At 43.6% G+C, this 16040-nt stretch overlaps 1 protein-coding gene across 2 annotated transcripts in view; it reads left to right on the top strand.

Moving 5' to 3' along the window:
- LOC146193790 (uncharacterized) overlaps positions 1 to 13282 on the top strand; it is a 35274-nt gene extending 21992 nt beyond the window's left edge. The window contains exons 11-12 of one of the 2 annotated variants that reach the window (XM_084602826.1): positions 1686 to 1829; positions 12782 to 13282. In XM_084602826.1, coding sequence (XP_084458952.1) covers positions 1686 to 1829; positions 12782 to 12954 — 317 coding nt within the window. In that variant the 3' untranslated portion in view covers positions 12955 to 13282. The remainder of the gene's footprint in view (positions 1 to 1685; positions 1830 to 12781) is intronic. The other variant, XM_084602827.1, reaches the window with a different exon arrangement.
- The last annotated feature ends 2758 nt before the right edge of the window (positions 13283 to 16040 follow it).

The following is a 16040-nucleotide window of genomic DNA, read 5'->3' as shown; positions in this document are numbered from 1 at the left end:
ATTAATTCGGACTCCTGGTGCTATGCTGAGCAATGACAACGGAAGGATGTGGTGTCCAAGACTTGCTAATTTCGTTGCTGATGAGCTTGTATAAATTTACCTGCAATCATTCAAATACATTGTTACCTGCACAAACTGTGATATGCACGCAGTGGCATGCACAATGTTGAATTGATTGCACCATCTTCAACAATAGTTCAGCCGTTTATTTTCTGTTTCAGTTTTCTGAGCTTTGCACCAACCCAGCTGCAGGTTGCTTTCTTTCTGCTTTTTTTTTTCTGTCTGTTTTTTCTGTCATATATGCATCCTTTGGTCCACATGGTTATTAATGCAAAAGCAGTGTATGTCTCATCGCTAGAAAAATGTAGCTGCAATGTCCAGGAACAGGTGGCACCAAAAAATTCAGATACTATTCCAGTCAAATTCGAAAAAGTGCCTCTTGGCCCATCCAAGAAATTTGGGGGTCCTCCACCAGCATATTGGGTTGGCCCATGCCAGCTAGCAAAATCTGGGAACCATCCCGAAAATTTTGAAGTCCAGTTTGGGCACCCCTAAAATTTGGAAACCAGTGGCTAAATTTCAGGTTGGTCCGGGCCATTTTCTTCTCCTTCCCACTCCTCTCCCTCCCACTAGGTTGATAGTTCATCCAACAAGTTTTAACTCAACTTTGGCCCTCACTTGAAATTGTAGATCGGGCTGAAACGTTTCTCCAATGCATGCACAGCAAGTAAGCAGTCTTAAATACCCTCTGCAACTTTTCACTTCTTCCAGACTGCATTGAAGCCTCTTGCTGGCACACGCATTGTGCATTGAACGGCATTCCATAACAACATTCTTCAACAACAATGAACCAAACACACTCAACAAGTTTCAACAATATTGACACATTGCCATCTGTTGGCAATACATGCAAGTAATATTCAACAAATAGAATGCCACCAAAGTACAGCGTTATACAAATCTCTACAAGGAGGTGACAGGCCTACCCGGTGAATCATCGCCTTTGGCAGTATGGCTACTGCGCACAGCCCCGGCAACCCACCGGCTTTTCCAGTTAATCATTTAAAAATATTTTACTATATTTGTTGCAATTTATGACAGGAAGCAACGAATGGAGCAACATCTCTTATTTTATTTTTGCTCCCACGTTTCTGTCATTGACAAGATAGCTGACCGTTTTGCCACTGCAATCCGTATAAGGCATCCAGGCAGTTACCCTTTGGGAACTTTGTGCAAAAAGTACCCCCTGTTAAATTGGGTATCGCATGGCATCGCATGTTAAATTGTTGTGTCATGAGAAAGGGGCTGCTTATTCTGCATTATGTTGTGTGACGTTTACGGAAGGTTCTTGCCAAAGCAGACTGGTTGTCGATAACAGAATGCATGAAATATGCAAGCCATGTAAATGGCGTGGCTTTCAGGGTGGTATAGGCGGGGGAACATATGGTTTGCTCTTTCTTTAGCTGAGTTTACGGTATAATGAAATTCAAGGAAATGGAACAACAACCTCGGTGTTTGATGATTTGCATTTTCTGTGCAAAGCAGGAAGCTTGGGGACAAAATGCCTTGATGTGAAAAAGCACTCTTTTTAGACGATTTTTTTTATTGTCAGTGCCTTTCCGTCTCAGTCATGTTATGCAACTTTCCAGTTCATGCCACTAGTGAAAAGGTACTTTTTCTGGCAGATGAATCCAGCCAGACTCTGAGTGTTGGGAGCAAGTTGTCAACCAGCACCTCTCCGGACACGGCCACCCAGGGCAGTCAGAAGAAGCGCCGCCGAGTGATGAAGTCAGTGAAGAAGACTTTCAAGGACGAAGAAGGGTTCCTCGGTGAGTCTGTGACCCTACCTGGGAGTGGTTACACTATGCTTTTCGTGCATTTCTGTTACTGCTGCCTTGCTTTACTTTCATCCTACGGGATAAAACTTCGCTTCCAACTGGACATAGCAAAAAGACACTTTGCTTCTTCCAAAAAATGTAGCAGTATTGTAATACCTAACAGGCTTTGGCATGAGGAAAGGAAAGAGCAGTGAGCTTTTCTTTCCTAGGTGGATGCCACACTGCAAAAAAAGGATGGAGGAGGAATGGAAAGGGTCTTTTTTGACATGCACTCAAGGCACATTGCTGAAAGAAAATTATGCTTATTCGAGGTTCGAACTTGGGCTCATTGCAATTATACAGGAACACTAGCTCTGCTTGCGGAAGTACATAGTAACTAGGGGAATACTTAGCAAGCAACATCGCAAGGCCAGTTTGACTGACTACATAGAACAAGGGCTCTCAATTATTCTAGCCTCGTTAAACCCCGGCGGCTTTCAAGAAGTATTGAGTAAACTTGCATTTTCTGGTTTCATGCATGCGTGCAGAGGAGAGCGCTCATTACATAGCCCCTCAAAAAAGCGTAATGTTAAGGAGGGGGGTAACTTTCAGGTCTCAAAAAATGCGCGAAAATGTGCAGTCACCACTCATATGGCTGATTTTGTGGTTGTTTGTTTCTTTGCACTTCATGATATATTGGTCAGAAATACAGGTAAGGAGGTCCTGAAGCTAGCTTTTCATGGGACCTCCTGTTTCATAACCTATTTTGGGCAGCAAAGTGACAGTATGGAAAATAAAAATTACACAGGTTTACTTATTTATTCAGTATTTTACGCAAATTCTAATAAGAGAAACGTTCGATGGAACTGTGATGAAGCTGCTGTGAACTCTATTTCTTCAGCATAAAATAAAGTCAGATAAAAAGAAAAGTCAGAGAAAAGAACAGTGACATAAATAGTATTGAAAGCAAAAAGAAAAGCAGCAAGAAAGGAAATAATACATATATGCACATCTTTATACACCTACACATATATATACATGAGCGAATTTAAAGGAACCAACCAAGAAGAACCAAGAAATTATATTTTAATGAATTTTGAAGGGATGGTGAACTATCAGATGAATTCATCAAAAAAAGCAATGATTTGCATAAAGAGATGGCAGAAAAGTAACCTCTTTTTTTTGTTGTTGTTGTTGTTAATGTAATTATTGATAGAACCAAATTGTTACTGCCAGCAAATCTTTTATTATTTGAACTGCATACCCATACCGAAGAAATATAGTCAAGAATAATATTGTTAGTGCGGGTGCGAGAAATGAGCTTAACGAAATTGTGGTTCACTTGTATGAACAGTGGTAGAATTCCTAGACTGTAATGCCTAGACTGTAATACATATGTATGATGGTAGCTGTTGGGGAACTGAATGTATGAATGAGTCGCACAGCTTAGTTCTAGAGATGATCATCACAGAGATGCGTGAAGTGGGCAGTTCTCAAAGTTTCATTCCTGGAATCTGCTTAGGAGTACTGCTTCAAAAATTCTCTATGAATTACGATGTTTGCCAATTAAAAAAATTGCGATATTTGGTAATGCAAAGTTTGAGCTCAGTGGTTCGGGTATTTTGGTTTTGCAATATGCTGAAGTAAAGACGCTGAGAGAGATGCATATATTTTCGCATATTCGTGACAGTGACGTAGGCAAGAGAAACAAATAGGTGTATCACTAAAATCAACTTATGCCCCAGTTAAGCATGCAAGTTAAAGTGCACTTACGCGGAGTGCACTTCACAGCTCGAAAGAGTCTTTACGCTGTGCAGTGCTAAACAGGAAAGCAAAGTGTACTCGCATAAGCACTCATTGGTACGAAACTGGCAACTGAAAAACATGTTTTAAAAACGAAATTGGAACCTCCAAGCGCGAAGTTCAAAGAACTGCTTTTTAAAGTGGTAAAACACTCAAAAAATGCTTAAAGTTTGGCACCAGGCCATGATTCGAAGACCCCCATCAAGAAACTCCATGAACAATAATAACCGCCCTCTAACTGAAATTGGCGTAGCCGAAGTGGCGTACCATGCTTAATGTGGAAGTTGCATACGTGATTACATCATGTTTTTTTAATGATAATTTGCCCGTCGCTATTATAAAACAATTCCTAAAATAAAAATATGTACAAAACACGTAAAATAAACGTGTATACATATCTTATTACTTTACATAATACATTTGTGACGAAGAAATTTCTGCCGGCGAGGCTATGCACTCGGCCCTAAAAGTCTATTTTGCAAATGCACTCCGACCTGAGTGCACACTTTGGCAAGTGCACTTATGTTACGCCATTTAGCAGCTGTAGAGCGCACTTTTCGTCAGTGACATTCGCCGTAAGTGCACTTTATTTTGTGCGCTTGACTGGGGTATTACTTTTTATTGGGCTGACTTGCACCCGCAAAGACATATGGCGAATTCCAATCGCAGAACTGGAGCAGCGCGCACGCTCCATGACAGAACGCCTCAATCCGGCGGAGAGCACGCTCCCAGACTCTGCGTTTCGAATACTCTTGCTCCGGCCGGAGCAAGTAGGTGGCGCTCGCGAGCAAACGGAGACGGAGAAAGTACCCATCATTCCTTGCACTTGCCCGCGCTTTTCGTGCGCTCGCGTCGTCTGCTTTGCAAGCCTGCAGCCTTTCTTCCCTTTGATGTGGAGGTTACACTAGCCGTTTACGCAATTATATCCTCCTTGCTCGAAGAGCTGAGCACGGACACACACGGTAAGACTCCTTCAGCACTTTCTTTAATATGGAAGAAAACTTCGGTTCACGTACCGAATGTTTGCAGTCTTCCAGAGCCGAGCTGTAACGTGCGCCGCTTTGAGTTTACACGGACACTTGATTCATCGACAGATGAGTCGGAACTGCTGCTCTCCGACTCGCTGTCCTCAAGCAAAGCGAGCGCCAGAGCGCGACGCGAATCACCATCCATGGCGGCGGCAAATACTGATCGTCTGCTATGGAGCGGCGCGTTGCAGAGACCAGAAGCCAACGCGGCGAGCCACCGGAAATGGATGCGCTAGCTAGCGCCTGCGCAAGCGTCGCTCGGAAAGTCACGTCACGCAAACTTCCGGTCGGTTCCCCCGATTTCGGCGGAGCAGTTTTGACTGCTCCGCGGAGCGACCCTTGCTCGGCAATTGCTCCCGTTCTGCGTTTGGAAGACGCGATCTGTGTTCCGGATCTGCGTTTGGAAGACAATTGCTCCGAAAGGAGCAGAAAACGTTGCTCTGGAAGTGCTCCTGCTCAGTGATTGGAATTCACCAATAGGCAACTCAACGGAGGTGATAGCAAGAAATGTGCTCGCTGATCGTCGAACTGTAGAATAGCCGCTGCCCCTTGCAGTGCTGAGTTTAAATTCAGCCAGGAAATCTCGAGACAAAGTTGCCAAATGCAAGTAGAAATATCTGAAACATTCTGCAAAGGAAGCAATAAAGTCGCGTCCAGGCAAAACTGAGAAGGAACAGAGAAAACAAAATCTTCAAGGCATTGCCTAGATCTTTCTTCCCATTACAAGCTAAGTGATAGGGCTGTATGTGGGTGGCTGTTGCAGCAATAAAAAAAAAAAGATTACAATAGTTCGCTAGACTGGTTTCACAGGCAAGGAGGAAAGCATTGATGTTCTAGAAGAGAGCCCTTTGTGCATCCTAACTCAGCATAAATCTGGTCGTAGGCATAGGCCTCAAACGAATCTGCCGCAAGGATATATCTACCAGATGAAATAAGGAGGGGGAATAAAAAGCAAAGTTTTGGCTAGCTGTCATGCCTTCAGCGCATTGCCTTGTACTTACATTTAGCTATGCCCATAAACATAATGCCATTTTGTTGATGCAATGACATGTCCACATGCCGGTTTTTCGGACTTGCACGGTATTTCGTACTTTATTCAGGAACCATCACGCGGCCCATAGGAGCGTGCACATTTTCACTACCAGTATTTCGGACCAAATTTGCCATGAGCAGTACTGTGATGTTTTACAACCGAAGGCACGTTTTTTTGGCATCACTTAGACGTGAGCGGGCTTTGTTTACGCTAACAACCAGTTTTGTGTGGCTGTGAAAGCTAGGCGAAGGAGTCGTTTGGATAGGCTAGCTTGGCACTTTGTTCATCATCGCCATTTGAGGCAATAGCAATAAGTGATTGCTCGACCTTTTAATCACGGCAGCCTGCAAAGAGCACGAGATTAGAACATGAGCACCGTCCGCTGTGGCTCGCTTCCACACCGCTGCCACCTAAGGGAAGGGCGCTGGGTCCAGGGCATTCATGATTCATAGGGGCTCTCTTTCCTCTCGCTTTTCTCCCGCGAGTTCCATCTCGCAGCCTTCCATAGAAATTGAATGCGCGGCGCTTGCATTCGTTCGTGGCATGATCAACTGCACCGCAGCACGTTGTAAAGTGGCATGGACATGACGAAAACATAACTGGCCAAGATGTTCTAACTGGAGGGTTATAGCGGTTACAGCTTAGCATGGTCCGCTTCTACAGGGCACCACTGCACATGCGATGACCCCAAGTTGATTTTTCACAGAAAAGTTTTTTTTTTTTTCTTTTTTTTTATGTTCAAGGGTGTTTTGGACTGTTCGATTATTCGGACCATTTTCCGGTTCCCGTCAAGTCGGAAAAAACTGTCGGCAACTGTATTAGAAAGCACATCAAGCACTGTCAGGATGTTTCTATTTTGAGACAACCCATTTAAGCACTTTTCTTGCAAAGGTGCCAAGAAATTTCTGTGCTATTCATGTACACAAATTTTTCTCTGCCAGGATTATGAAAAAATTTGATTTGATTTTAGGTGGATATTTTATACTAATCTTCCCACTGACCCCCAATGATTCATTCATTGCTTTAGTGTATGCATCAATGGAACAAGTATTAAGCATCAAAAACATACCCCTTGTTAAAAAGCACCGGAGTGTGAGCTAAATATTCAATTTATATATTATGACTAACTGTTTGCGACAATAGAGAAAAATAGTTTGGTTTGGCTTAACATCTGAAGGCAACTCGTAGAATGTCATAATGAAGTGCTCCAAATAATTTCAACCTTCTGGGATCCTTTTAACTAGTACGCTTGTGCCTTGCGTATTAGTACTTTTATATTCTTCCACTTTGGCAGCCAGTTATCACACGGCAGGAAAGATAGGTCAAGTGGAGTTATTGTGTTGAGAAAGTGTCGTATTTGTGCAGTAATTGACAAACTTTCTGCTGTAAATGCAGGCTCGTGTGTACAGATGCTCTGAAAAGTAAATTGAAGGCAATAGTAGAGAAAAAAAATATGATTTCATCATCCTCATTTTATGCATTCCTTATAGATGTATGCACACTAATTGTCATCGTGTGAATTAGTGCGTCAATAAATTTTAGCCATTACTCTTTGCATTCGATGAACTTTTTCTAACACTCTAACACTGGGGGGGGGGGGTCACCTTCTATTTACTTTTGACAGCAATCAAAATTTGTCAATAGTATTCTGCAGTCCAGGAGGTTTGCTTGTGAGCCACATTGTGTAATGCATCCCCAGTGTTGTAAATATCCAGAAGGCTGAAAAATTTTCGGTCCTGCTCCTTTTATCAAGTAAGGCTTCTACAAATGCTGCAGGGTTTGGCAGCAGGCCTCCCTGGGTTCCAGAGATTTGACATAGGGTGTACGTTAACCTGTAATGCGACATCCCAGTGGCCAATCAAAAGTATGATATGTGCTGCTTAGTGAACTGTGTCAAGGTATTCAACACAACAAAGACTTTTTGCTAAATTAGGGTGCGTTAGATAGACCAGTTGCCTTTATTCTTCCCCCCCAAGCATGGTTGACAGTGTATCCAATTACTGTTTTTCAGTGTCTGCCATATCTCACAAAGTGATTTTCTTAAGTTTGGTATCATGGTTATAACAACGTGTGTTGAACCACTGTTGGTTACAGGTCAGATTCAAGTTGGCAAAGTTATGCAAATGTAGGTCACGCAGTGTCATAGCTTTACCTACCGCTTCACGTATATATCTACTCACGGGCCGAGTTGTAGCAATTAGTTTTTGGTCCACATACTTCAGAAATAAGAATAGGATTTAATGTAGGCATAGATGCATTGGCTAAGAAAGGAACTTGAAAATGCCTGTGAGTGCACCAGCCCAGTGGTATGCTATGCACGTGGCAGTTAAGCATTGTTTCTTTGGTGTTATGTGCCCGCCGGTGGCTGCGTCTTGATAGAGGCGAAACGGAGAGGTAACCATTTGCTGTGTGATGAAAGAGCCTCGGGTAATCCAAATTTTCAGAACCCTCCACTTCGCCATCTCTCATAGCATGTGTCACTTTGGAACGTTAAACCCCACAAAACCAAACCAAACCAGTTGGCATATGCCGGTTGCAGCGATTGAACTACTGCACAATTACTCCTGGCTGTCTTTCTGTATGCAAACATGAGTTCAAACATGAGCCACGTGTGATCCTCGGCTATATTCGAAAGTCTGCTTTTTCTTTTCTTTTCTTAAAGAGACGTTTTTCTCCAAGTTGCAGCATGCATTCAACTTCAACCCTAGCCCCGAGATCTGATCGTTTCTAGCAACGGCTGTGCGGAGTCATTTGGCTCGCACTAACTTTGAGCCTTTGGGGGTTCGAACCTATGCAAACTTTTGCACGAATACAAAGCTGCAAATTGGGCACCTGCCTAGTCTTGTGCAAACAACGTCGACGTTAACCCCGAAATCGAGCATTCCCTCTTCCAGCCATCTTCTGGCTTTTCGGTTGCTGCCTATTGCGTTGCAGTTGAGCACTTGTTCACCTCAACAAGCTCGCCAGTTTACTATTTACTTTTGACAGCAATCAAAATTTGTCAATAGTATTCTGCAGTCCAGGAGGTTTGCTTGTGAGTCACATTGTGTAATGCATTCCCAGTGTTGTAAATATCCAGAAGGCTGAAAAATTTTCGGTCCTGCTCCTTTTATCAGGTAAGGCTTCTACAAACGCTGCAGGGTTTGGCAGCAGGCCTCCCTGGGTTCCAGAGATTTGACATAGGGTGCACGTTAACCTGTAATGCAACATCCCAGTGGCCAATCAAAAGTATGATATGTGCTGCTTAGTGAACTGTGTCAAGGTATTCAACACAACAAAGACTTTTTGCTAAATTAGGGTACGTTAGATGGACCAGTTGCCTTTATTCTTCCCCCCAAGCATGGTTGACAATGTATCCAATTACGTTTTTCAGAGTCTGCCATATCTCACAAAGTGATTTTCTTAGGTTTGGTATCACGGTTATGACAACGTGTGTTGAACCACTGTTGGTTACAGGTCAGATTCAAGGTGGCAAAGTTATGTAAATGTAGGTCACGCAGTGTCATAGCTTTACCTACCGCTTCACGTATATATCTACTCACGGGCCGAGTTGTAGCAATTAGTTTTTGGTCCACATACTTCAGGAATAAGAATAGGATTTAATGTAGGCATAGATGCATTGGCTAAGAAAGGAACTTGAAAATGCCTGTGAGTGCACCAGCCCAGTGTTATGCTATGCACATGGCAGTTAAGCACTGTTTCTTTGGTGTTATGTGCCCGCCGGTGGCTGCGTCTCGATAGAGGCGAAACGGAGAGGTAACCATTTGCTGTGTGATGAAATAGCCTCGTGTAATCGAAATTTTCGGAACCCTCCACTTCGCCATCTCTCATAGCATGAGTCACTTTGGAACGTTAAACCCCACAAAACCAAACCAAACCAGTTGGCATATGCCGGTTGCAGCGATTGAACTACTGCACAATTACTCCTGGCTGTCTTTCTATATGCAAGCATGAGTTCAAACATGAGCCACCTGTGATCCTCGGCTATATTCGAAAGTCTGCTTTTTCTTTTCTTTTCTTAAAGAGACGTTTTTCTCCAAGTTGCAGCATGCATTCAACTTAACTCTAGCTCCGAGATCTGATCGTTTGTAGCAACGGCTGTGCGGAGTCATTTGGCTCGCACTAACTTTGAGCCTTTAGGGGTTCGAACCTTTGCAAACTTTTGCTTGAATACAAAGCTGCAAATTGGGCACCTGCCTAGTCTTGTGCAAACAACGTCGATGTTAACCCCGAAATCGAGCATTCCCTCTTCCAGCCATCTTCTGGCTTTTCGGTTGCTGCCTATTGCATTGCAGTTGAGCACTTGTTCACCTCAACAAGCTCGCCAGTTTGGGCATTTCTGCTATTACAACGTAACTAATTTTGAACACCAGCGTGAATCTGTTTTGAGGCCTGAGGCATGCTTTTTGCCAAGGTCGTGGAGGTGGAGTGTAAACATTTAAGTCCTATATGCTCTGTTTGCCCGTGAAGAAGAGCTATATAGCGTGTAACATTTCTTATGAGCAGGTATTCTTCATGCTGGGGCATTTATTGCGCTGGCTGGTATGTATACAGTGCAAAACTGTGAATGGCAGAGATTACACGCAGACAGGGGCAGCAGATTATCAGACTGTACACTATGCATGAAGGAAAGGAACCGGGCGCAACGCCCTATGACCAAGAGAATGTGTCGCCGGCTGCTGTTGCGGGCTGGCAACCTGGTGCGAGAGATCCAAGTACTCGCCGTGCACAACAGGGGCTTAAGACGCCAGTCTGTGTCATCTACTGGAGGGCAGCGATGCAAGAATGGGCAAATCTGTCTTTGTAGGGCCTCAAAAGTCGCGCATACATGTATCATAGTGTGTAAGGCTGGCGGGTAAGAGAGCGCATATTATATAGCCAGCACAACGGGCATACTTTGGACACAACCTTTAGCCAATGTGTCCACATCAGCATCTGCTGTTTAATGAAAGCCGAATGGATACATCGAACTATGTCTTCAGGCGTTTATAAAAAAAAAAAAGAAGCAGCTTCTCTCGGCCTTGTGCCATAATTTGATTGTTTTTTCATCATGCTGTACAAGGGCACGGTTTGACTAAAATATAGTTATACTTGTCGTGATGAAACCACTCCACGCATTGAAGGAACGACTGCCAATGAGAAAATGTAGAGTGGCGACAGAAAAAAAGGCAGCCACTGTCAATAGGCTTTGAAATGCAAGTGTGCAAGCTGGCATCCATTGCAACCTCATTTCGCATAGATCTCGCCAAGACGAATTCTTTGATACCACCCGCATTTCTCTATGACTAGTGGTTCCCAAGGCAAACGCGGATTTTTGACCATTTTGAGCCCCCAAGTGCCGATGGTGCGACTCTCCTATCTCAATGAGAATAGATTTAGAATTACAGTTTTACACAACTAAACCCAACTAATTGTCAGTCACCACTCTAGTCTCTCTGTCACCATCCATAGGGTCATAATTTTAGCGTAATAACATATTTATAGTATTATTATATAAATTTTAGCACATCACCGATCGGCGTTGATTGAAGAGCATTAGCTGTCCAAAGCGGTTCCCCATTGAGTGATACAAACATTTGAATGTCACTCCAAGGTTCCAAATTCACATACCAACATGTTGAGCACGTCACGACGATTCGTATTGTACTCGACTACTGTGCCGGAGTTCCCGGGCTCGATCCCGACCGCCGCCGGCTGTGTTTCGATGGAGGTGAAATGGAGAGGCGCCCGATGTCAGTGCACATTAAGGATCTCTAGGTGGTCGAAATTGCTCCATAACCTTCTACTACAGCACCTCTTTCTCCGCTTTCACTCCCACCTTTCTCCCTTCCCCTACGTGCAGTTCGGGTACCCACAGAGCAAGTGTGACAGATACTGTGCCTTTCCTTTCTAGTGAACCAATTATCTTATCAATTATTATGAGGCACGAAAAGCTGCGCAGCAATGGTACCTAATGTTTTTGCCACGGTGCTCCTGGGAGGGAGGGGGTGGGGGGGGTCATTAAAAAGTGCTCACTATATGCTGTGCTAATCCTAGCTATATTCTCGTCAAACTAGGTTCGTGGTGTGGCTTCAGTGTGGTGTCGATTTTGTGAAAATCTATAATGTACATACCCCTGCAGTGGAAATATTACAAACCCTTTCCAGCTGTATGAAGTTGTGAGTATTCATGTTTACTGTTGATAATCATTGAAGATCTTTTTATGAACACGGTGCAGCCTGAGATTGTCCGAATAGCCGTCCTCGTACTAAAATCAACATTGGCTAAAGCTACAATGCTCATTGTCACTCGTGCATACTCTGGCGTGTGATCGCGTGATGGCGATCGGGCGACCCCGTCACTGAAAAATAGTGCGGCCGCATAGTTTCTATTTCGCCTTTCTGATCTTCCGTTCCTCTTAGCATCAGCCAGACATGCAGTTAAGCATCGTTCCAGACGCTGATTAGGGCATCAGTGTTCTTTCCCGCTCTGTTTATAAGGCGTCCTAATGTTCAGGCGCGGACACTTTTCCCGCGCTTTCGCCCATGCGATTCGTCAGGTGCCGTTCGCAGCTCTTGCGACAGTCCCTGTGTGATGAAGACTTTTTGAAGAGGTTTCACTGCTACTTTGTCATACCATAAAGGTTTTCCCTGCTACCTTTATCATTTTGGAGCAGACGTTTGGTTTGGTTTGGTTTGTTGTGTTTAACGTTCGAAAGCGCCCCAGGCTATGAGAGACGCTGTAGTGGTGGGTTTCGGAAATTTCGACCATCCGGGGTCCTTTAACATGCACTGACATCAGACATCACATGAGTGCCTGTCTTTTCGCCTACTTCAAAAAGTGGCCGCCGAGGCCTAGATTCGATCTCGCGTCCTTGGGCTCATTAGTCGAGTGTCCTGTAACCACTGCAGCACCACGGCGGGGCTGGTGAAGATGTCCTCGGACACCCCTATTCTCTCTTTTTGTCCGCCGAAGTTCGAATTCGCGGGCTCATTTGCGCTGTCGATTGCAGTGAGCCTGCTCTCTGTTTAGTGATGTGTCCTGTGGAATCTCCGCGCCAATCAAGACTCACGGTTCTTGCCCAGTTTGTTCATATGCCCCTTAATGGTCCTCTGTCTCAGTGACCAAACTGGTGAAGGAGCTGGTGAGCGAGTCTGACGATGATGCAGAGGAGCCCCTCCCCAAGGCCCTGAGGGAGAAGCCCGCACCGGAGAAACCGACTGGGAAGAAGAAGGCCGCAGCAGCTCAGGACAGGAAACAGCAGTCGCTGCTATCGTTCTTTGGAAAGAAGTAGTCAACGTGCCTGGTGCAGTTATGGACTGGCATCCTTTAAAGTGCAGCATTTAACTACGTATGTTTACAACAGAGCAACAAATAAACGAGCTACCTGTTAACACGAAGAACTCATTACTTTTCAGCTGGGGTAAAAGAGACATTTAGCATAGCTCACGTCGTTACCGCTGCGCACGCCGCCAGTGCACACACAGTCTTGGTATACGCACAGGTGGCCGGCATCTGGCGCCCTCAGCGCAATCTGCGCATGCGCATGACGAAGCGTTGTGAGTGGTACATGCCATGCTAGAAGTCTAATGGAAAAGAGATAGTATATCGCGATCCACTACAGCATGCCGTCAGTATGTATGTGTACATTGCTATCGATTGTCCTGATCTGTTTTCGCAGGACGCTCTTGCCACGGTCGCCTTTATCGGCTCACCCTCCGATGAAAGTGGCCATGACTGCACATACGCAGATTGCCTTGAGTTTCATCCGCCTGGCACCAATTGGAATGTACACGCTATTGTCGCAGCGATAACGAATCGCTGCAGTAATTACCGCACAGAATTCCTTCGTAACGGAAAGTAGCCCACTTTTGACGCTTTTCTCGTTAACTAAATAAAGAGCTAACCACCAGACAAAATTGTAAGTTAAGAACTCAATATATCTGGCTTGCATAGTCAGATCTCAAAGTGATTTCAATTATGTCTCTGGGGACTTTGCCCTTAGTTAGCAACTGCTGTTAGCGTGCAGGCAGACTGCCTTGAGGGCGCCAGTACCAAAATAGCTAGGTCAGCAGCACACTGGCAACATTCAGTTATAGCACATTTCAGCGCAGCGAAAGTGTCTGCCATCTAGTCCGAGGCTAGCCAAGCCAGCCACATCGGGGATGAAGGGAAGAGTGTGGAAAATGAGGTAAATAAAGTGCAACGGCGCGTGGAAAAAGGTATTGTTCTAAATTCGTAGTGTTCAGTAGATGTTGAAGAAAATGCCGACACGATGCATAGTACATTAAATGGGGAATGGAACTGAACAGTGAAAAAACTGTACTGCTCCGCATTTACCAGAAAAAAATATCCTAGTACATTCCCTTACATGCTTTGCGGTAAATCTGTTTTAGAGGTTGATAAGTACAAATACAATACAATAATACAATAATAAGTTTATTTCCAGGTTCAACTGGAGGGTTTCCCGGATAAAAGCTGCCTTCGCAGCTTGACAGTGTCCAGGAAACCCTTACAAGCAGCAGCAGACGAGTGGTGAAGGAAATCTCCAAATCTGTCATATATACAGTAGTCACATTCAAATAACAAAACACACACGGAAATTCACAATAAGCTTTAAAGTAAATGGCACAAAGAGAAAAACAGTTGAAATGCGCAGTTTTTAAGGGAAAAATGTAAAGTGGGCAAACATTCAGCAATCTACAAACAGAAGCATAAAATCACATTTCAACAAAATATTTGCGCAGCTCGGCTTTTGTGTATCCTATTGTACTTTGATAAGTGTTTAAAACATGGGGCAGGTTGTAAGACAGCATTTGTAATTTATAATCAGTGCGAAAACGTGGTACATTCCATGCATTAGTACTTCTTGTGTGCATGTTAGCACGATGCGTCTCCAAAGATGCTAAGGAAGAATAATATTCGGCAACGGATGCCTTCGAAAAATACATGATTTGTAGTAACCTATAATTATACAATTGATCAACACGGATAATACTATGAGCTTGGAATGCATATTTGGAGGTGGTCGCATAATCAACATTAGCTATTATTCTAACAATTTTCTTTTGCAATACGAGAAGCTTATTTATGTTTGTCTTGGTCATTGTGGCCCACACTAAACTACAGTAGTTAAGGTGAGAAAAAAATAATGCGTAATAAACTTGTAGTTTACACTTCATAGGTAGAGTTGCACGACATCGCGAGAGGGCCCCACAGGCAGAAGAGAGTTTTTTTGCAGATATGTTCAACGTGAGCATTCCAGTTTAAATGAGATGAAAAATATACACCAAGGGATTTATGTTCTTCAACAATTTCTATTTGTTGGTTTTCAAACTTCAGTACACAGTTTGGTGTTGTCGGCTTATTTCTTGCGCGAAATATTACAGCCTTCGATTTTGTAGGATTTATCTTTAATTTATTCATCACTGACCACCTAGATAATCTATCCAGTAGGTCGTTACCTTTCGCTATTACATCATTGAGATTATGGCCTGAAAGAAGTAATGTGCTATCATCGGCGTAAATTACAAAATGAATAGAAGGATCTATAGTTACAATGTCATTTATATAGGTAATAAACAAAAGGGGTCCAAGTACGCTCCCTTGCGGGACACCACAGCTAATAGGTAAAGGGGATGAAAGTTCATTATCTACAGATACTGACTGGCTTCTGTTTTGGAGGTAATCTTCAAGCAGTCTGAGTGGTTTACCACGGATTCCGTACATTTGAAGTTTATAAGCAAGGATCGCATGATTTAAGCAGTCAAATGCCTTACTAATATCAAGGAAAAGGCCCACCGTATACAAGTTCTCATTAATATTGTTCAAGATAATTTCTTTTATTGCTAATAAGGCTGTTTCTGTTGATTTGCCTGTTCTGAAACCAAACTGCGACTCAGATATTACCTTATGTTTATCAAAAAACTTCGTTATTCTTGAAGAGATAACCTTTTCCAGTCCCTTAGAAAACACGGGGAGCACCGAAATCGGCCTATAGTTTCCTGGTAAGTTTCGGTCGCCCCCTTTATAAATTACTGACACTTTTGCAGTTTTCATTCCGTTGGGAAAAACCCCGGATTCAAGTGCCAGATTATAGATATGAGAAAGCAGGGGACAAATTATAGATATGACATATTTCAACGGTGTCATCTGCATGGCGTTTATATCTAAGGCTTTGCTATTACTAATTCCCATATACACGTTGTAAACTTCACTTGCATCAGTTGGCTCGAAGAATATAGTTTCGCTAACCTGACTATGATAACCGGCGATAAGGGTGCCTGTCGGATCTTGAGATGAAGTAACACTATTAAGAAAATGTTTGTTGAAGCGTTGTGCGAGTGCTCTTCCACTTACTTCGTTTCCACTGACAAGCAT

This window comes from Amblyomma maculatum, chromosome 4 (assembly GCF_055883805.1).
Source record: "Amblyomma maculatum isolate TAMU_Amacu chromosome 4, ASM5588380v1, whole genome shotgun sequence".
Taxonomy (NCBI): Eukaryota; Metazoa; Arthropoda; class Arachnida; order Ixodida; family Ixodidae; genus Amblyomma; species Amblyomma maculatum.
This window is presented reverse-complemented; position numbering and strand designations above follow the sequence as displayed.